Raw genomic sequence first — 22,492 nt, 5'->3', positions numbered from 1 at the left:
CTAAGTGGTGTGCCAAGAGAAGAAAGTCATCTAAAAACAAAAGTACAACTACATAGGACAACATAGTGGTTAGATAACTGTCCCAAAAGAGCAGTGCACCGAACTAAGGTTACTAACTGATTGGAACATCAATACCAAAAACTAAATGACTATACACAAGTTCATCGCTTAACTCAAGCCTATAAAAGCAGCACAAAATGAAGAGCTCTTGGCCCTCACCAATCCAAACAAGACAAGCTCTTTTCAACTCAACATTACCTAGCAATCTTTTATTTCACATAAATGTTTGTACTTGCTTTGCCTAGTTTAGTCCTTCTACTTTTGTCTAGCACTATATTGCGGTAAGCTTATATTGATTAGTATAATTCAGCTTAGTTTTTCATCTTTATTCAGCATATCATTACAATAAGTTAAATTTAGTTTAGTTAAATATCCACGACCCAGTCATCAGATCCCCAAATCCCTTAGTCTTCACATAGCAATCGCTCGGTCATATCTTGCTGACCAAACCACGATCATCTCACAACCGCTCAAATCCAAAAGATTGTCCATCGTCCATACCTTCTTGCCCACTCAAATCGTCGTCGGTAATTTATTTTGCTTTCATTTTACATTTGTTTGCTTATTATAATACATCTACATTTCGATTAATAGAATCAACACTTGACATTTGTTTTCCTGTTTTCTTTGTTTATGTTATTTTTGTCGACAAATGCAACTAAGTCATCATCGTTGCGATGAAAAATCATCGTCTTTAAAGCAAAAGGAACTCATCTAAAGGACTAACTCTCCAATTCATAAATTGCTTGATTTCCTTGTTAATTGGTGGCTGAGTAGTCAAGCCAATCTTCATATATCTTGTCTTAAACCAACGATTTCTATCATGTCTCCAAAATTCGGGAGTCTAGTATATCATTGATCCTCAATATCCTGGGAGTGAACTCAAAATGTAGAAGCATAATTTTTGTCATAATTAACTGATATTCAAAATATTAATAGATAAATAAGTAAAAAATGTGTCATTAATTCAGAGTCTAATAGTATAGAAATATGTCCAAATCAAACCTTATAGTCATCCAAACATAAGTGTGGGAGTCCACACAGCTGAGGACTCAAATTGACATCTTCAATAATACATAAATCAGAAGGTCAAATGTTTTTGCCCATCACTCCAATAACAACATTGCAGTGAAGCATATGTCTGTCTCTGCTAGCACATCCAAGACCTAAAAGTACGAGACCCCATCTACAGAGTCCAGGTACGCCTCATCTAACGTATTGGCCTCGGTGATACCTGCATTGATAACATCGTTTGATTGGTGTTTTAAAATACCATCTCAGGTGGGAATGAGTGATCAACTCAGTTGTTCTATTTTCCTAAGTTACATATGTTATCAACATAATCAAGCACATTTAATGATAACATAACAAAACAAACAGTTTTAAGTAGTTTATTAAATACATGGATGGTATGATATGTGAATGCATGGCCTGGGAATAACAACAACTTTAATATTTCTCATCACCATAGTCATTTAGGGTTGGCGAAACTGGGATACATCTATTATATCACAAGTTCTCTAACTGGATCACGTGGCTCATTGCGACATGTAATGGCTCCTCACCAGTGCCCCTTGATCTAATTTAGGGTTCATCACTCAAGTACCCAATTCAATTAAAATTGTAACAGTAAGGACTCTTCACCCCAAGGACAATTACAAAAGGTAAGGGCTCGTCAACTAGTACTAAATCAATGCAAAATGGGCTTGTCACCCGATTCTTATAACAGCATGGTAAGCTTGTCACTAATATCACCAACAACTATCCATCCTATTATTATATGGCAAGTCACCTCCCTTGGTGCTCACTGGTCACTACGATGAGGTTCGTCACCCCAACTCGGACATAGTGTCCCATACCACCATGCTCGGCTTATGAATCTTTCTAGGATCATAACACACTAATGGTTATGAATGAACTTAGATCAAATGGTAAATATCCTAAATTTTAATAAGGTATGATTTAACAAAAAGCATATACTCGATTATTTATACGTTAGACTAATCTGGTCGACTTACAAAGAACCTCAACAAAACTGGCATTGGGTGTAAAATATACCATATAGTTTCAACTATTATCGGTCATCCGTGTTTATCCTTGGTCAATCAAACAAGCCTGGGGTGGCCGACCTAATGTGGGCCACCCTGTTCACTTAAACAATTTACAAAGCTTGATCCACAAGAAGAATAATTCAAAACATGAAATACATATGAAGCGAAGTTATGCCACAATAGGGTATGTCAATCATATATATATACGAATCAATACAATCACAATATTCAATAACTTATCTCACACATTGACAAGTTCTAAAATCAAAAATTTTATTTATTCAGGCATTTCATCGAGCAAATTATCAACCAAGCAAATAATGTTAAGGTTACTATAACAAAGTAAATCTAACAATCGTAGCATACGAAATCCCAATAATGATAAGGATTCATTATTTGTGACTATCAAGGGTTAATAAAAGAACGACGTATAAGAAATAATTGCACCTTAGTAGAGTTTCGCTTGATTTAATCATGCTTAGGGTTAGGATTTCAGGGAAACACTTATTCCTAAACCGAATGGAAGAAACTAAGTAGCATTCATGGAATTTATCACTAAAGAGGTTAAATCGAAAGGTAAGATGTATTTCTTACCTCTGATTGTAAGTAAAGGGCGGATTCGGCGGAGGGTTCGGTAGTAACTACAGTTTGATCGAAGGAAATTGGTAAGGAATTCACCAATCCTTCTCTCTCTCTCTTTCTCTCTCTCTCACCACAACTAAGGCAATTCGTATGGAGTGAAAGGGCCACCCAAAACTGGATTTTTATAGTGCCAGAAATGGTCGATTAACACTAATGGCTAGGTATTTAATATTATAATCCTATAGAAGGTTATTTCTAGCTGTTGGGGTTCGCTAGGAGATGTACGAATCAATATACATCATATGATATTTGTCCCTAGTGATGATCTACGTATGGTTATAATCACCTCGCAATTTAAATGGGTCAATCAATAAATATGATTCGAAGTCACTTTGACAGTTACCGATCATCGATCATGGTCGCAGCTATAGGGATAGTTGTAGGATATTAATTTAGGTTAGTGTCCTCAATCTGGTCGAGATCTAATGGTCTAAAAACCACTACTTCAGCAAAATTTAGACGAAGACAATTAGCTTAAGTTTTTGTTTATTTTCAAGAAAGCTCACACATCCCATGCACTTACTTGCGAGTCTAAGTTGAACGATTCAGAGCGTGGTCTTAGTTGTCCATTCTGTGATGGACATCAAGCCCTTCAAGACGAACGTCTTTCTATAGTTTCGAGTTTGGCAACCCACTAAAGAGGGGTGTAAGGCTTGTTTGGTTAATATAGGCATTTTTAGAATGAATTGGCAACAAAATTCCTTAGACGCGATAAATAGGGTTTGGATTAGCTGAGTTCATGAAGTGAGCTTTTCACAATTAACAAGAATGATGATTTGGTACTAATCACCCAAAATCATTGATTTTTAGGCTAAAAGGGTAATGCGATTAATTTGGTTTATATACATGAGATAATCAAGATCTAATCCATACTTGTCGTAATTTTATATAGATCTTTATTAAACTATGGTTATTCTGATTTATCAATGGTGGATCACCTAGATCTCGGTCCTTAAATCATAAGGTTAGGCCCAAGATTTTGGTGATTGGACATATTCATTAGCTTCATACGGTTAATTAATCAAATTTGAGTGATTATTTACTAGAAACAGCCATGTATAGGCTAAGATAGAGTATTAAAGATCACTAGATAATAAAATAAAATAATTATAGCTAAAAAATTTCTGAAGATATTTGGATTCCAAGTTGGCAAAAATTCGAGACGTTACAATTTTGACACTCAGGGTCATAAGGCATTCAATTCGATTCAAGTTGAATATGAACCTAACATGCCTGACACATATATACTCACCCACACATAATTGAAATCGGGTCATTGAATATACGTGTGATCGCTTGTCTAAATTGAACATAAATATGAGCTCCACTTCTAAATTAGACAATCTTGGTGAATGATCATACATGGATTATTTTCTAGGATTTGTCCCATTGCTACATTCCCATCAAGGCAACCATCCAAATTAGTGAATCACGAATCCCACTTGCAAGAACAAACACCCAAGCATATGTTGCAAATATTTGACTCATGGATCATATAATTCCCCTCGCCTATTCAAAATTGAGTTGATTTTAAGTTTATGGGGACTTGAGATCTAGAATGCATTACCACCCACTAGGCCCCACATTCTAGGATAGTCTAAGGATTTAAACCATCAATGTTCTCTTTACTATCACTAATTAGCTATTATTTTATAACAACGCTTACATATGATCTCGAACTCATATTCAATAGCGATTCCTACACTACCAAAGTCGATACTAGTTGGTGCTCTATGTGCCTATCATGAAATATGTGTTTTATCCACACCATATGAAAACAGTGGTGATTTAAATAACATTAGTGATTGAATGCCCTTATTAAAAACTTCTTTGGCACAAAAGTTTTGGATTTAGATAATATTTATGTTTTCCCTTCATCTAAGTTTGTATGACTAAGGTTGGATGGCAAATAAACATGATTGAAATTACATGAATTATTTAACATGATACTACGCTGCGCAGAAGCTTGTGGAGCTTAGAATTATTGCTAGGTCATAATTCTTTACCTAATTAAAACGATCTAATAATTTAAACAAATAAGGCATAATGGTCCACACCCGTGTCGATGAAGGTCCTACACAAGAACATTTTCGAGTTTGGGTTACAAAACATATACTCAATCCTACATAAGGAAAGAGCATATGATGGACTCTAAATTAAACTCTTACAAGTTTGGATTGAGCCCCGTTGATGTGCCTTTGTAGAGATGCTTCTTCAATCTTGAATCCGCTTCTTTTGTGCTCCTTTGATCTTCGAAATCAGTTTTTTTTCCGCTTCCTTGAATCGGTTACTAATAACAATCTTCCTATTAAGATGCTAAGGTGATAGGAGAGAGGTTGAATCTCCTCCAACTAATGGTCTTAGTTAGTTCCAAGTAAGGATTCACTTAGATGGGTATTCTAGAAAATATAAATAAGGGTTTACCTTTAGGTTTAGTGTATAATCTCTATAAAATGGAAGAGTTTAACACACTTTCATAATGGAGCTCGGAATGCTCATTAGAGTAATTAATCACAAGAAAGGGGACATAATCTCTTTAGTTTGGAGTCTAGGAGAGGGATAAAGAGTAGGGAATCACCTAAACTCTAATTCTAATAAAAAATTATAAAAAAACCTAAGGTCTGAATGCTTTAAAAAAAGGTTTACAGCGATTATAAAACAGAAAAATAATGGATCTATCGATAGGATCAAGCAGGCCTTCGATAGGTTTGAAGAACTCTCGATTTATGCAGTTTTATTGTTAGACTATTTTATTTACCTTCAATTAAATTGAGGGGGATCTTCGATATTGTCGAGTCTTATCGACGGCTTATTGATAAGATCGAGATCTACTCGAAAAAGCCAAGAGTTCTATTATTTTTGGGTAATTGATTTATAATAATTATGAACCTCTAAAGCATATCTTAACATGATCAAATTAAGGTTGTAAAACTATAGGATAATCAAACAAAGGTTTACCCATATGACAATGAATCATCTAAAGGCTAAGGTTATAATGGATCTAAAGACAATGAAGATTAGGATCATCAAGCATCTCAATTTTTTCTTAATATTTTATGTCTTCACATGTCTTCAATTCTCAACTTCTAAAAAATCAACCAACTCATTTACACACTGACCTACTTGACTAACAAACAAGTACACTAGCAATAATATGTTTTGTTTTCATCTAGGTTTGCATGACCTTATCATACATTGGATGGTAAATAAACATTATGGTATGCCTAGTATGTTTTAGGACATGGACTACGCATTACCTTGATTGACTTTAGCCACATCCCATCATGATGTATAAGTTCATCCACACTGTCCAACCCTTTTTTTCTCAGGCATGAGCCCCTAAATAAGCCGATCCAACGCTCAACTTAGACCATACAATAAATGACTTTTGTATTTAATGCAAGTTGCACTTAATACTTTGTTCCCAATGCTTACCCTTTGATGTGGTTTACTTGAGCGCATCTGATCTATCTCACTTTTGGCTCATATCTTGAAATACAAGAGAAAAGGGATGGACAACGTCGCCCCTCCACACAAGGACGCAATCCGCCTCCTAACTTTTCAGCGGCTGGCATTCATCAATGCCGAATATGAGTAAGATGATCTCAACCTCAGATTCTTCTTATCAAATGCAAGCCATTGAAAATCTTATTCTCATTGTTCTAAATTCATCCAAAGACACTGATGATTGAAATCTACGGTGGTGCTTATATCATATAATCCATAGTATAGACGGTTCCGATCATCTGACCACTGAGCAGCGAGTGAGAGCCGCGACAGAGTAAAAAAGAACAATTTACCATCTCACCTGAAGATAAAATCGCCGATAAATTGCCGACAAACGGCAATTCCTGGCAACGTCCTACGCCCTACCTACGATTTTCCCATACATGCGTTTTCTGCGGTCACGCTTCGTCGCGACCGGATAAGGTACCCATCCCTGACAACCCCACCATCAAATCCAACGGCCAAAAAATACTCCACTCTACACGTGTCATCCATCCATCTCACACAGTCCCAACCCAGCTACCTTAACTCCAGTTAAAGTTAAACCAAACCCTCTCTCACTCCCAATAAAACCTTATCCCTTCCATTCTCGCTCCCCCCCTCTCTCTCTCTCTCATACATCACATTTCTCCTGTGTAGATCCTTCCATGTCCCTCCAGATCTAATCTCAGCCGTACATATACCATCACAAACCCCGTCCCGACCATCCAATGGCCTTGATCTTCCCAGAAGAAGTCCTTGAGCACATCTTCTCCTTCATCGTCTCCGACAAGGATCGGAACGCCGTCTCCCTCGTCTGCAAGTCTTGGTACCAGATCGACCGGTGCTGCCGGCATCGGATCTTCATCGGCAACTGCTACGCTGCCAGCCCTAGTGTCTTGATCCGACGGTTCCCAGAGATCCGCTCCGTTTCCTTGAAAGGGAAGCCGCATTTCGCGGACTTCAACCTGGTGCCGTCCGATTGGGGAGGGAGTGTGGGCCCATGGATAGAGGCCATGGCAGAGGCCTACCCCTGTCTGGAGGAGCTGAGGCTGAAACGGATGGTCGTGACGGACGATAACTTGGAATTGCTTTCTCGCGCCTTCAAGAATTTTAGGGTTCTGGTTTTGGTCTCCTGCGAGGGTTTCACCACCAACGGTCTTGCCGCTGTCGCCGCCAATTGCAGGTTTTTTCTTCTTCTTTTTTATTTTTTATTTTTTGAATTTCTATACTCTGTTTCTGGCAGTCGTTTTTTTTTTTTTTTTTTCCTCGAAATAAGTTGAAGTTATCAGTTTTGTGGGGGTGATTGTTAAATATTGAGAGGTTTGGAATTTGGATGGTTTTGTATTTTTTTTCCTGGAAAAATGACATTTATGCCCTCAGTTTTTTTGTTTTAATGGATAGACCCCATTTAGGTACATTGTAATGATTGATGGGTAGTTTATTGGAAGAGTAAAAGGGGTGACTTGGAATGTTGAATATTTGTGGTTTTGGAATTTGGATGGGGTAATTTGAAATTTTGGATTTTATTTTATTTTTGGTTTTTCATTGCTATGTTCTTTGATTTTAGTTTTATTTTTTCTTGTGAAATGATATTTGTGGTCCCTGCTTTTTTTGATAGTTCAGACCCCTATGCTGGTACATTGTAGTGTGGCGTGCAGTTTATCAGAAGAGGAAAGTGACTGTCTTATAATAATAATAATAATAAATAAAAATAAAAAATAGGGAGTATGAATGGAATCTCCTTTTTTTTTTTTTTTTTTTCCTTTTTGGGTTTTGTTTGGTTTTTAAAGATTTGGGATTTGGATGAGTGATGTGGAAATATAGCTTTCTATTTTTTGGATTTATCGATATTTTAGGGTTTGGGGCTGCTTTCCTCTTCTTTTGTACTCTTTCTATTCATTTTTTTCTAGTTTTCTTAGATTTTGATTTTATTTTTTTATTTTGGTATTAAAGCTTTCATTATTTTGGGTTTAATTTGAGGTGGAAATCTAACTGTGCATCATGTACAATGCCTATTAATACATGCTTTAACCAAAGATTTGACAGGATGTCCAATGGTTTACTGATCTAGACCGTTCATTTTAGTGAGCCATTCACGGGTGAAACATGGCCTGAAAATCCCACCTATTGGATAATCTTAACTGTTGGATTGGTGACAAGCAAATGAACAGTTAGACATAAGCAACAGTTACATTCAATGCAAATGTCTCCACATGAAACCATTAGAATTGTCAGATCCATGCAATTTTTGGGCCACAACCCATCAATGGTGTAGCCTCTAGATGAATATTTCTATCAGCTCAACGTTGTGGTTGCGAAGTTTTCTTGTGGGGGCAACTGGTAATTAGCATTTTGCACAGTGTGTAGGTTAGATAATCTGTTATTTGATATTGAGAGATGGGGATTCAGATGACAAATGTGAAGAATGGTTTTTTTTTATTTTTTGGGCCGGGGGGGGGGGGGGTGGTTATGCAATATTAATGCATTTGGAAATTGGATGGCTGCTGTGGCAGGAAATGGCAGTGGATTGTAGTTTGGTTGTTTTTTATGGTTCTTTTGTTTTGTTTTGTTTTGTTTTAATTTTTTTTTGACATTCATGGTGCTTATTAGGTTTCTTTGGAGGGTTTTCTCTCTTCTTGTTGGGTGGGCTGAATTGATACTCTCATGTGTGAACGTGTCGTTTATTTGCATTTTTTTTTTTTTTGTTTTGTTTTCTATTTCATTTGGGGTTTGTTTGATGTTGTTGTAACGTGGAAAATCTAGTCATGCCAGTTTGGTTGCTTCTGCTTTTTGGTTTTGTTCTGTTTTGTTTGCTTTTCCTTCTTTTTACTGTAATTGATTTGGGGTTCTTTTGGATGGTTGCTGCTTGGATAATCTGGGTTCTTTTGGATTCTTTTTGCATCTACTATGGATTCCTTTCAGATTCCTTTTTTAGTGGTTTGCTTTAAACATTATTAAATTGAAATGGTTTCTTTTACTTCATTTTTTAGGATTATTTGATGTTTTACTTTGTGTTTATTTATACAAATTTCTTGTGATTGGTTGAAAGGTTTAAGGGTGGAAAAGCTGCTTTTAGGTTTTTAATTTCTAAATATGTGGTTTTGATCTTTATGGATATTGTGATTTAGATCGTTTTTTTGGTTGGTAAAATTTCATTTTTGTACGTATCTGTTTTAATAATATCATTGTTAATAATTGTAGATGAAATTTGCTAAGGTTGCATTTAGTTGCACCAAATATCATGATATTTCATGATTGATCAGTCTAAGTGGTGCAAAATTTCATGATATCTCAAGAAATTTGATGCAACCAAAATGCCTGAAAACCTGATAAGTAATGTTCTTGATGCATCTCCTTGTGGAATTTGTCTACATGTTTCCATTTTGCCAGAATTTGTTGGAAATCTCAAATCAATGCATTTTGTTTCATCGTGATTAGATGGACATTAGTTTTAAGTAAATTCCTGTTCAGAAAATTCTGTTTCTGAATGTAGTTTCATGGTCGGAGCTCTCTTTCTATTTCTTAGCATCTTCAAAATCAATTGAAAATATACTTTAAAAAAATCAATTGAAATCAGTTCCTTTTTTAGCATTTAATCTCATGTTACTACACTTAGATTTTTGAGTTACCATTTGTTAATGCAGGAACCTGAGGGAGCTCGATCTACAAGAGAATGATGTGGATGATTCGAGCGGACACTGGCTCAGTCAATTCCCCGAGTCATGCACATCGCTGGTGTCCCTCAACATTGCCTGCCTGGAAGGGGAGGTGAACTTCTCCGTTCTGGAGCGCCTGGTGGCAAGGTGCCCCAATCTCAAGACCCTCAGGCTCAACCACGCTGTGCCCCTCGACAAGCTGGCCAACGTCCTTCGACAGGCGCCGCAGCTGGTCGATTTGGGCACTGGTGCCTTCTCTGCAGAACCTCGACCGGAGCTCTACTTGAAGCTGGCAAGTGCCTTCGAGGGATGCAAGCAGCTAAAGAGCCTGTCTGGGTTCTGGTCGGTGGTCCCCACTTATCTTCCGGCCATCTATTCTATCTGTGCAGGGATCACATCGTTGAATTTGAGCTATGCCTCTGTACAAGGCCCTGATCTCATCAAGCTTGTTAGTCAGTGCCGAAGTCTACAGCGCTTATGGGTATGTATCCCCTTTCAATTCTATGAACCCCCAGTCTCTACCACCATATTACACCAGCCAATTTAAAAAAGATAGTAGCATTAGAGAAATATGGATCTTGTTTGCTTGCTTTGTTTAGTGATTTTTCATGAGTTTGACAATGAGAATGTTGTTTTTCTGCACTTTTTTTTTTGTTGTCTTTTTTGTTCTCCTCTTGCTTGAATTTTCACGGGTTTGGCAGCATGGATTCCATTTTTTCACTCATTGAAGAGGATCAAACGATTTTTCTAAAGGGGCCTCAAACAAACCCTCCTCTTTCGTTCTTGTTTTTTGAGTGGGTCTGTATAGAGAGATTTGCGACCATGGTGGGTTCCGGGGCACTAGCTTGGACTGATTTGTTGGTTCATGGAAACAAAACCAAAGAAACAGAAATCTGAGAGGAACGGCCAGCTCTGAGCTGGTGCTGCAAGGGGCCCTACTGTTTGCGAGTGTCTTTGTACTCTGGAATTTTCATTGGAAGCCGTCCCTGACCCAAGTGCTGAATTTCCTTACGTGGTCCTTGTTGTGAAACTCACACATGCCATTAGTTCATTCACTCAAAGAACAAACCTGCTGTAGGTGCTGGATTACATCGAAGACAACGGCTTAGATGTTGTGGCTGCATCGTGCAAGGACTTGCGGGAGCTCCGAGTTTTCCCATCAGATCCATACGGTGGTGCCGGGCAGCCAGTCTCACTTACAGAGCAGGGCCTTGTTGCTGTCTCTGCTGGCTGCCCTGTGCTCAACTCTGTCCTCTACTTCTGCCGCCAGATGTCCAATGCCGCCCTTCTCACTGTTGCTCGCAACCGCCCCAACCTGACCCGTTTCCGGCTCTGCATCATTGAGCCCCAGATGCCCGACTATCTCACCCAACAGCCACTCGACATTGGCTTTGGTGCCATTGTCAAGTCCTGCAAGGACCTCCGGCGCCTCTCCATGTCTGGCCTCCTCACTGATCGCGTATTTGAGTACATTGGGGTCCATGCCAAGCAACTCGAGATGCTATCAGTGGCGTTTGCTGGGGAGAGCGACCTGGGCCTCCACCACGTGCTGTCTGGGTGCAAGAGCCTCCGGAAGCTGGAGATTAGGGACTGCCCCTTTGGTGACAAGGCCCTCATAGCCAACGCTGCGAAGTTTGAGACAATGCGATCCCTTTGGATGTCATCATGCTCTGTGAGCTTTGGGGCATGCAAGCTGTTGGCGGAAAAGATGCCCCGTCTCAATGTCGAGGTCATCGATGAGAGCGGACAGCCCGACTCACAGCCTGAGAGCTGCCCCGTTGAGAAGATCTACGTCTACAGGACAATTGCAGGGCCCAGGTCGGACATGCCGGACTTTGTTCGGACCATGTAGCACATGGCACACCTGCAACATGGGCAGAGGCAGGTACGGGCTCTATTTTTCGATTTCTCATTTATCTTTAATTTTCCAAAAGATAATCCTAATGCAGTGACGATTAACGGATTGATTGGGCCTGATGGGAATCATTAGAATGTGCTTTTGAAATGCATTCGCTTTTTATCGCGTGGTGGGACAGGACGGGGACATGGATTAGTAGTTAATAAAGAAATGAGACGCGTCGGATTCGAAGATTTGTGGCAGAGATAGAGAGAGATTAGTAGAGAGAGAGATCAGTTTGTTAGCACTGGATTCATGTATATTGGCCTCTGATATGCGGATTTTCCCTTTTCTTCTCTAGTAATTAATATGTATTTGTAACGTTGCCCCCCTTTTTTATGAATTTGAAATTGTTAGTGAAATATGAAATTAGCTTTGTGGGTTATATTAGTATTCCCATTGGTGGAATGTTGGGACCATGGGCCCCACCACCAATCACATGGGTGGTAGTGGGTGGGTCCCTCCATTTTTCCAACGAATGGGAACTCTGCACGAATGCGTGTGTGGGTCCCTCTCACTTTCCCCAAATGGCAACTCTGCAAAGCATAACCAGTGAAAATGATGACTGTAATCATAGTTACATTGAATGCTGCATGTGTACATCATTTGCTTCAGACCCGCTTCTTCTGCAGCCTTGTAGAAAAGAGTTTATTCTGTCACACTTCTCATGTGGGGCCCACGTTATCTTTGTTTGGAATCTAATCCGTCCATTAGGGGTGATGTCCCACCCAAGGTGGATCCAACCATCAGGTGAATTTTGGAGGTTATGTGGCTGGCTTGCCTGATTTTTGTGGAACTGGTGGGGTTTATTTTACCCAGTAAAGGCAGGTGAATGTCTTTTACACGTGGGTGAATAGTTTTTACGTAGGCAGGTAAATGACTTTTTACAGGCTTTGCAGCGCTGCAGAGGAACCGTCCTCTTGTTGCTCTTGCATTAATGTATACTCATGTGGCATTGATTGATCCGTTGGATGATCTTGATCATTGAAACTCATCTGATTTACCATTTTAGTTACTGTAAATACGTGGCAAGGTCTGCAATGTAGATGTATTATGACATGGGACGACTCGCATCTGACTCGGATGAGTCGGCAGTCCATGACCGGACGATCGATGGGCGTCTAATCTAGCCGGTAAACAGCTTAACAGCCTCAACTGACTGACATGAATGGGGAAATATATTGTGGGTCCCATTCTTTGGACGGCTGTGATTTGGACGTGGATTGCCTCCTGAGCCTGCTGGTAGCAAGTCACTACTGGTTGGGGCTGTCGGCCCCACCATGATGTATGTATTCCAGCTCATTTCATGGCATGGCATGACATGAGCTCATATCCAAATCTCAGGTGGACCACACCACCGCAAATAGTGGTGATTGAATTCCCATCATTAAAAACTTATCGGTGCCACAAAAGTTTTGGATCAAAATGATATTCGTGTTTTCCCTTCACCCCGTCTCTACGACCTAATCAATGGGTTTGATGGCAAATAGACATTACAGTCGACCTTTGGAAGATTTTAACGGTGGTCGTTTAATCACCACTATTTACCTATTGTATGGTCCACCTGCGATTTGGGTCTACCTTATTTTTAGGCTTATTCTCTAAAATGATACGACATCATGGTGGGGTCCACGTTACTGATATCATCAATAGTTAATCTGGCGTCCCTGTGATTTGAAGCATTTGACACGTGTAAGTGAGGAACATTAAAGAGACAGGTGCGGATTAGATACTGACAAGGTCAGTAGCTAAATCGCTATTGAAGTGACGTCACCAAGCTCGGTGGACCCCTCCACGATGCATGTGTTATATTCATACCGTCCATACATTTGGAGAGATCCTTTCATGGCATGAGAAAAATAATGAGATAGATCTAAAGTTCAATTGGACCTCACTATGGAAAACAGTGGGGCTAGTGACATCCACCGTTCAAAACTTCTTAGGAGCCACGGAAGTTTCGGATCAAGAGAGCGTGTGTATATATATATATATATATATCACTTTATCTATCTCTATGTTAGCTTATGAATAGGTTGGATCTAAAAAAATATAACATGGTGGGCCCTATAAATGTTTCAACGGTGGGTGTGACTGATCCCACAGTTTTCTGTGGTGGGTCCACTTGAACATTAGATCTATCTCATTCTTTTTCTCATGCCATAAAACGATCTCTACATATGGTCGGACGGTATGGATATAACACATGCATCATGGTGGGGTCCACATAGCTTGGTGACGTCACTTCAGTAGCGACTTGGCTACTGGCCTTGTCAGTATCTAATCCGCGCCCGAAAGAGACGATGAGCATCTTATATTAGCATTAATGCAGGGAGCAAAAAGCTAATTAATGATGTGGAAGAGACAATTAATGCATGAAACTAGGGTTCTTAAAAAGAAAAGAAAAATAAATAACCTATCTTTAATGATGTGAAAGAGGCCGTTGTACACGTGCATACACTGCCATCATTATGTATGTATGTGATTGGCTAAAATGTAGTAGATCATTTTTACCATCTCCTTCAAATGGTCAACCTAGGCAGGCAGGATAAGCCAACGGAGGTGGGTCATTTTATACTCTGTCACCTCTCATGCTTGATGCTCAGTCCGCTCAGAACTTGCACCCGTGGCATACTCATATTTGGATTGCCATGTGGGACCCACTGTAGTTAACTAATAATCAGATTGGATGATACTCCATTTGTAAACTCCATCGGCTACTTTTCATCTCAACCAATCGAGACTAGTTAGAGAACTGGTTTTTTTTTTGTTTTTAATGGTCCTTTTGCCCGGCAATGATGTGCAGCTATCCAAACCATCCAAGGTCCCACTGTAGATGAAATATATATCTAAAATAGCACTGATCAACCAATCCTGACCATCCAATTAATGGATATCGAATGAATGGTTAATACTATCTTTTGAGCGTAATTTTTTCGGTTCTGTTATAGCCACAGTTGACTGGATATGTCAATTGTCCAATCTCAACTGAGAAAGGTTCTAAATCCTAATTTTCGAGCCGTCCACCGGGCTTCAATATCCCTTGCCGTACACGTGGCACGTGATCCTGACAAGTCATTCTGCAATTGAAAGGCCACGGATGTCCTTGTACTATTTATCAAATAAAGATATTTGCTTTGATTGGATTATCCTCATCGTCTAATAAACTTGAGTTTTCTCAATGGATGTGGACCGTAAATGAGTTGTCTTTTGGTGTCCATTTCTATAGCACTGATCAGAGGGTCAGGATTTTGCAGATATTATGATTTTTGAACTATGGCTAACTCACCTTAGTTTGACCTACGGAATAGACGGTATCCATTTAGTCCATTTAAGCCACGTCTGCAAGTATTGAACGGCTAATATTAAAACCTTTGTGGGGCCACAGAACTTTTGGATCGGGCTGGAACGAATAACCTTATGAACGGTTTGGATAGCATATACGTCATGGTGGGCCGGAGGAAGTTTTCAACGGTCACTACTCTTTCCTGGAGTGTGTGCCCACTTGAGTTTTGATTATAGCTCATTTTGGGATCATGTTCTAACATGATCCGATGAGACTGATGGATGGAGTGGATGTTACACGGAAATCATTGTGGGACCCACATAGCTTCATCTTACAGGAACTTCTGGTAGGATGGGGGAACAGGCAATTCGCTAAGGTGCATCGGATTCGGTCAGCGAGCAAAGTAACCAATGTGAGGTAAAGAGGAGCGGAGCCACGTGTATATTGATCAGACCGGTCAGGGAATTCGGGGGTACCTTTGTACGGTTCAGGTACTCATTTAAAAATCGGATCCGCAATGGTGAGACCATGACCCAAAAACCACAGGTTCGTACAAGCCTACTCACAAAAGAAAATGGACGGTCGAAACCGAAAATAACCACTTGTTCACATTCAACAAGCAGACGTACATTGATTGCTTGGTTACAGCGGTGCATTTTTTGGCTTTTGATATCGACGTGGGCCCACCTCTCGACCCGTTCTTTTCACACTTCACATGGCCCAAGACCCAATGGCACACCATTTTTCCGGTGCTACCGAGGTGTACCCGTCTTCTCTCTGCGTCATTGGCTACATAAAAACACAAAAGTGATAGTTTACCACCAACTACTAACAGAGAAATAATATGATGCTCCGACAGCGTATGACTCTCAATACGCATGCCTTTAGAGTATTTACACGTGGAATACATCACCTCGTACTAAATCTAATAAACTGTGGAACAATCCTAGCCTTTCATTCGTGGACAGTCAATCTTGATACTGTAACCGTTGGCTCTCTTGTTTTTTTTTAGCTGCCGATAGCTTTCTTTGTGCTTTACGATCTCCTCCATCTATTGTATCTGTTAAAATCCTTACATGTTGGCTTACTCGCCGTCGGATCTAATGTGATCACGTCGAGTGTAAAACACTCACTAAATAAGTTACAATGCCTCATCAATCAAACATATGGTATGCATCCAATGCGATCCAGACCGTCCAAATAGGGGTGGCCTATTCTGTGTAGTCAGAGAAGCACACTAATCCAAAGATCTTAACCATCCAATTTCATCATGACATGGAGACTTAAAATTTAATGGTCATCAATCGAAGTTTAACGACCAAGATAAGGTGTACCCAAATTTGGAAGGTGGATATTCTAAGTAGATGTACAGAAATGTAGGGTGGATGAAACATCCAAGCTTAAAAGATGGTGGTCCTATCAAGAGAGTGTAGTCGGAGCATGAATGCCTCGACTGTTGTGTTGTCATCTCTTTTTCTTCAGCCTTTCTCACGTCCACAACTTTCTTTTTTCTCTTTTATTAAGTCTCTATACATAGAGAGAGAGAAAAGCAAGGTGGAAAAGATCCCATGCAATCAATGAAGTCCTATGGCCGCTCTCAGCCCTTCAAAATTCGGTGGTCCACATCTTGTGGTCCATGCATTCCTTCTACTACTTTGAGTGAGAATGATACAATGTGGGGCCCACCCATTTGGATACTTATGAGACGCCCCATGATTTGGGTCCGTCCGCGTGATGTTGGTGAGATTAGGACCCTTTGTATGCTGGGCCCCACGATAGTAAGTGTCATGGCCTAATAATTGTATTCATCGGGCCCGTCGAACCATCTTGATTGTCGGATTTGTGGGCTTTGAATGGATAGCTAAAAGAATTTTGGATCATATCCCACCACAAAATTGAGTATATTTTAACCGTCCATTTCTAGATTGAGCATTTTTTTTATTTTATTTTTATTTTTTTATTTTTATTTTTAGGTGAGAAGGAATGGATAACACGTAATGGATTTGTGACCTTAGGAAAGCATTTATAGAGGAGAGAAATCTAGGTCTGTTTGAGAGCGTGGATTCAAAACCCCTGGATTTGAAACTCCCTAGATTGGAAATCACCCTAATGTAAAATTTTCTCTAATCCGAAGGCAACACCGTGCATAAAATATTTATAAGAGTTTGAATTTAATTATTAAATCAACTTTAATATCTTTAATTAGTATGCATATGTAGTATTTGATACAATGGTCGTAATAAGCCTGTTGAAATATATACTTGCCTGAAAATGATGAAATTCTAAGTCTCAAATGGATCACAAGAACAAGACCACATTTGAGTGACTAACCAATGATTTTTAACCGTTGATTTAATGGACAATGTTTGGTCTATGCAAATTATCCTATTAAAGTAATTGCAGTGATGCAATTGATACTATGATTGTTTTGGGATGTTTACATGAAGCAAATTATCCTATTAAAGTAATTATACTAAGCTTTTGCCTAGGGTTTCAAACCCCCAATTACTTAATGGTGCCAAATATACAAAGGAATTTGAAATCCTCCTAAATCCATGGTGTGAAACAACCCCTTAAGCATGTTTGAGTGTCATGATGTAATTTTCTCCTAAAGGCATTGGATTCGTAAAAAGCATGAGAAAGAAAATATCGTTTGTTGGAAAATTCTTATTTTCACAGGACTATGGGAAGGGAAATATGTTTTCCTTGTTTATTTTTTCAACAAAATTTTCTTAGAAACTTTGAAAGTATTTTCAAAATTGTTATTTGGCAACACACACATACAGTTGAGAAAATGTACTAGATTAGCACATATAGATGCTTAAAAATGGATAGTGGCACCTACAGCACACATGATATATGTGAATGTTTGAAGCTAAATTATAACACGTGATATGTGTGAGGTGTTTGAAGCTGTGTGATAGAACATTTACAACACCACATGTATTAGTGTGTTTGACATGTGGGCACTTGAAGCTAGATAGTAGCATTGTGGCATATTTAGAGCAATAGAAGATATACGACGGCACATATGGCATGCCCCGATGAGGGGGGGGGTTGTGTGTGGAGCATATTAACACGTGATCCTTGCCCCAGTGGTAGACTCTAAGGAGTTTCAATATGAGATTTTGAGTTCAAAACCCATAGGTGGTGAAATCCCACTACGGCATGTATGGGTGTGTGGCGGGTGCATGTATAAAATAAATAAAAAGTTCCCATAATGAACTCCCACTATGGCGTGAGTATGTGGGGGTGAGTGTGTAAAAAAAACACATGTTGTAAGCTTTATACATGTGGAGCGTAAGAGAAGATGGAATACAAGTGGTTTTAATGCTTGTTAGATTTCAGCCAAGGGTTTAGATTCAATTCACCATCATGGCCCACCTGAACATCCAATCATCAAAGCGTTTCAGGCCAAGAGTGGGCTCATGATGGCACAATTGATGGATGAATTGAATTATGTGAAACACACACTTGTGTAGGAAGCCAAAAATCATTTTTACACAAACAAGCCCTCGCCCTAGGCTTATTTTTCTAAGTTCTTTTAAAAAATGCAACTCTCTCATACTTTCCACTTTCACCTACCCATAAAAAACTGTCACCTTCCAAAAAACAATCTTCACCCTTCCAAAGTAAAAAAGAAAAAAGAACATAGCAAAAATTCACCTTCCATAAAAAAGCTACCCACCACATTCTAACAAGACTAGATGTCTTCCCATGTTTAGCTTCTAATAGTAAGAAAATCTACCATAGTTTTCAATTTCCTTAATTAAAAATAAATGAATTCCCATAATTCATAATTATAATATAGAAAATTCAATTTCTCATTTTGTAATATATATAAAGATATTTAAACAATTGGGTATCTAATCACCGTTAATCAGCATCCTTGAAATTTATTAAATTGTTAGACTCGAGAAATTTAATTAATCCCATGATCTGATTACCAATAAAATTAGAGAAAGTGACTTTTTTTCTTTTTTCTTTTTAAATTATATCATTAGCATCTGATCTTCAATATCTACCCTTTATTCACCTAAATAATAAAATCCACTACATTTACAAAAAAGATAAAAGCCCTTGATATTTTGATTAGAACTGCAATAATGAAATCCGTCCCTACGATAGGATATTCCTTGGTCCATGGATGACCTAAATGATGAAATCTAGCGCCAGGCCATTGCAAAACCTCAATTGGAGAGTATGCTATATATATATATAGACAAGGCGCATCACTCCAATGCAAGTGTGTAACAATAATAAGCCATATCCCACCTTATCTAAATCCAAACTTTAACACTAATATGCATAAATAACAATCCCACATCACCCTTTTTGTCCCTTGGATGCTAGTCGTCTCACGATTACTAGATCACCGTCCATAATTACATGTGCAAATCATGATTCACGACAATAATCATCAATTAATAACCCTGGATCTTCATAGAATCTGTATCCATGTTCGTGGCTCCAATAAGGACAACACGATTAAAAGTCCGAGGCCCTGTTTGGCAGCCACTTTTCAATTTATTTTTTTTCAAAAACCAAATTCTAAAAACTTAGTTTTGAAATTTAATTTTATATGAAAATATTATTTGGATGACACTATCTATTTTATTTGTATAAAGAGCCTGTTTGGTAGCCACTTTTTAATTAGTTTTTTAAACTTAGTCTTAAATTTTTATTTTTATTAGGAAGTGTTGTTTGGATGACACTACCTATTTTATTTATTTTTTATATAGAATTTTTTAGACATTGATGTTGTAAAATAATTTTATTTTATTTTTTTTTAAAAGGTCTACTCATTAGGCAAGAGTCAAACACCGAAGATGCATTGCCCGAGAATCAGGTCTGTAATCTTGTCTTAAGGTGGGCCATTGTATTTAGCTTTTTGGAACACGTTGGATATGCTTGTCACTTGCATTGGGTAGTGATGGTTCTGCCATGTTTCTATTGCACGGCTCCACTATCGTCTCCCCATAAAAGGTAAGCTGTCATCAGTGGCCCACCTTACTAATGGCACGTGGGCTAAGGAATGTTCACGGTGCAATTACATTACCAACGGCTTGGATCCCACACAGATGTGTAGTACTGGCACAAGCCTCTAAGACATAGTATGACTACTTGCAGCAAGTGGAGTATGGCACCTAGGCAACAAAAAGCTCTATCGGGCCCCTGTGACGATTGTGTGATATGTATTCGGTCCATCAATTGAACTTATATTAATATGTGATCGTGCATATATAAAATTTAAGTGGGCCACAACATAAAAAAGTGTGGGAATGTAACGTAGGGATGGGCGTGATGAGGTCGAGCACCGTCTTCCTCAAGGTATAATTACTTTGAATCCATGGAGCTTCTATGGACTCCTCACATATATTTTTCAAATCCGTGAGGAGAGATAGAAAATAGAAATAAATTTTAAATAAACTGGAAATAAATTAATTGATGATTTTTAAAAATGAGTTTACAATCCTTTAAATAGTGATATGAACCGTAGGAAGAAGTTTTGGAATCAAACTATAACTCAAACTCCTTAAAATTGTGACTTACTGTAAATAGCAAACTTACTATTTATAGATGGTCATGATTTCCACTAGACCTCATAGTTTTCGGTCAAAAATAGTAAGTGTCCTATTTGGCCTAACCGTGTTATTCTCCTAATTTTTCCAAGCACTTTTCATGTTGGGCACAACTCCTAAAACACAATGGATCAAAAGTTATGATCGAACTAAAACTTGCCATAAATAATAAAAACGATATTAAAAAGGACTTTCAACCATCCATATGATGGAATCTCGCAAATTCAGCGTGGGCAACCCAACATAGAAGGCTGGTTGGCTAAAGTAGATTCTCCTACCCAAAAATCATATATGGTATGTTGAATAACTCATTAATATGTCTGTTTTAAGGTTTTGACGGTCCGGATCATTTTTGCCCCCAATCGGGCCTTCTCTAGTCCATCTTGGCCATGAAATTGTCCGCAACCCACTCTACATCTAATGAAATGCGTACCATTAAAACTTTGTTATAATTCATTGTGATAGTTATATGCCGTCCAACCCATTCATAAAGTGGTTCCCATCAAATTAATGCAAACCTTCGTGGGCCCAAACAAAGTTTCAATGGTGAGCTTTTAATTCTTGTGGTGGGGACTATTTGATTTTTGAATCTACTTCATTTGTTTGGCTCACATACCGACATGGGCCGACAAAACTAATGGACAGAGTGGATGCTACTAGCGCATTGCATTGGGCCCTATAAAGCATTAGAAGGGCTTCCAAAATGAAATTTTTTAATTTAAAAAAAAAAAAAAAAAAATCTAAGCTTATTTTTAGAGGATTTTTAAGTTAAAAAAACATATGTTTAATGAGAAATGTGGCTACCAAGTAGAAGGTTTATATTTTTAGGCCACCTAATTAACAATCTAAAGAATGGTTTATATTATTAGCTTAGTATGGTTGGGCCCAACCACTAGGTATGTTTTGAGATTATTATTATGGTTGTCCATTTACTGCAAAAACCTTTATATTTATGCGCGAGTCAAATCAACTCGACAATATTTCAAGCCCAGTCAGTAGGAAAATAGCTTGCTTTTGTAACTGTCTTGAATTGAGAAGACTTGCCAACGCACCTGCCAAGCTTGTCAGGCTTTCAACCATGGCCGACTTCAAGTTGAGCTTGGGCTGGCATATCATGCTCAAGCTTCGAGGTGTGGGCACGACCCTAAACTTTAGCCTATTTACTAATCTGGTCTAGTTCAGGACGGGTCTAAAATCCTCTTGCCTAGATTGTTTTTGATTTTATGGACAATTTCATATATTTTGAGAATTTGTATATATATATGTATAGCCCAACAACTTATCTTACTTGATTTTTGGGCCACTAGATATGCAGTGGGCTACAGCAAATGAACAACCCAGATCTTGCACAAAAGTGAATGACCAAGATTAAGTCAGCTATCATTGTTCTTGTCATCATTTAAGTTTTATTTTAATTAATTGGGGTTGACTACATGAATCTTATATCTGCTTGGATTTTTCATGAAAGTTACGACATAAAAATGACAATAGCTGCCAATCTAACACAATCTTCCTCTTAGGTTTGGGTTTGGGACTAGTAATAAAAGTATAAATTTTCGATGAATACTATTATACAGAGACGATAATTGATTACAATATTTGATATTTTACATTAGATATTATTATCTATTTTAAAATTGAGATACCCTCCTATGGTATTACTACCACCCCAACTTATTATGGTACTAGACTTCTATGGGCCCAGGAAAATATCCACCGTAGAACAATCTAAAATCATTCCTAAGACCTTAAATTCACTAGCTGTGGCCCACCTCGGTCCTTCAATGGCCTATTTTTTGTGCTCCTTCATCCTAGTGGGGCATGTCTGATGA

The 22,492-nt window shown here is 38.5% G+C and overlaps 1 protein-coding gene across 3 annotated transcripts; it reads left to right on the top strand.

Annotated features, from left to right (window-relative positions):
- Nucleotides 1-6,849: 6,849 nt before the first annotated feature.
- Nucleotides 6,850-12,116, top strand: LOC131224742 (protein TRANSPORT INHIBITOR RESPONSE 1-like). 3 transcript variants are annotated; one of them, XM_058220066.1, is made up of 4 exons: nt 6,850-7,425; nt 9,887-10,379; nt 10,977-11,783; nt 11,935-12,116. In XM_058220066.1, exons 1-3 carry the CDS (start codon nt 6,971-6,973, stop codon nt 11,748-11,750), a joined length of 1,722 nt encoding a protein of 573 aa, XP_058076049.1. In that variant the 5' UTR covers nt 6,850-6,970; the 3' UTR covers nt 11,751-11,783; nt 11,935-12,116. The 3 variants fall into 3 exon arrangements, with proteins under 3 accessions (XP_058076049.1, XP_058076047.1, XP_058076046.1); XM_058220064.1 differs by having other exon boundaries at nt 11,889-12,116; XM_058220063.1 differs by having other exon boundaries at nt 10,977-12,116.
- Nucleotides 12,117-22,492: the final 10,376 nt, after the last annotated feature.

This window comes from Magnolia sinica, chromosome 14 (assembly GCF_029962835.1).
Source record: "Magnolia sinica isolate HGM2019 chromosome 14, MsV1, whole genome shotgun sequence".
In the NCBI taxonomy this organism is placed as follows: domain Eukaryota; kingdom Viridiplantae; phylum Streptophyta; class Magnoliopsida; order Magnoliales; family Magnoliaceae; genus Magnolia; species Magnolia sinica.
This window is presented reverse-complemented; position numbering and strand designations above follow the sequence as displayed.

What these genes read in the sequence shown, in the direction of transcription:
- LOC131224742 (XM_058220066.1), top strand. Translation starts at nt 6,971, where the DNA reads ATGGCCTTGATCTTCCCAGAAGAAGTCCTTGAGCACATCTTCTCCTTC. An exon ending in GCTGTCGCCGCCAATTGCAG is followed by an intron (nt 7,426 to 9,886) that starts GTTTTTTCTTCT and finishes TTGTTAATGCAG; the next exon opens with GAACCTGAGGGAGCTCGATC. An exon ending in GAAGTCTACAGCGCTTATGG is followed by an intron (nt 10,380 to 10,976) that starts GTATGTATCCCC and finishes AACCTGCTGTAG; the next exon opens with GTGCTGGATTACATCGAAGA.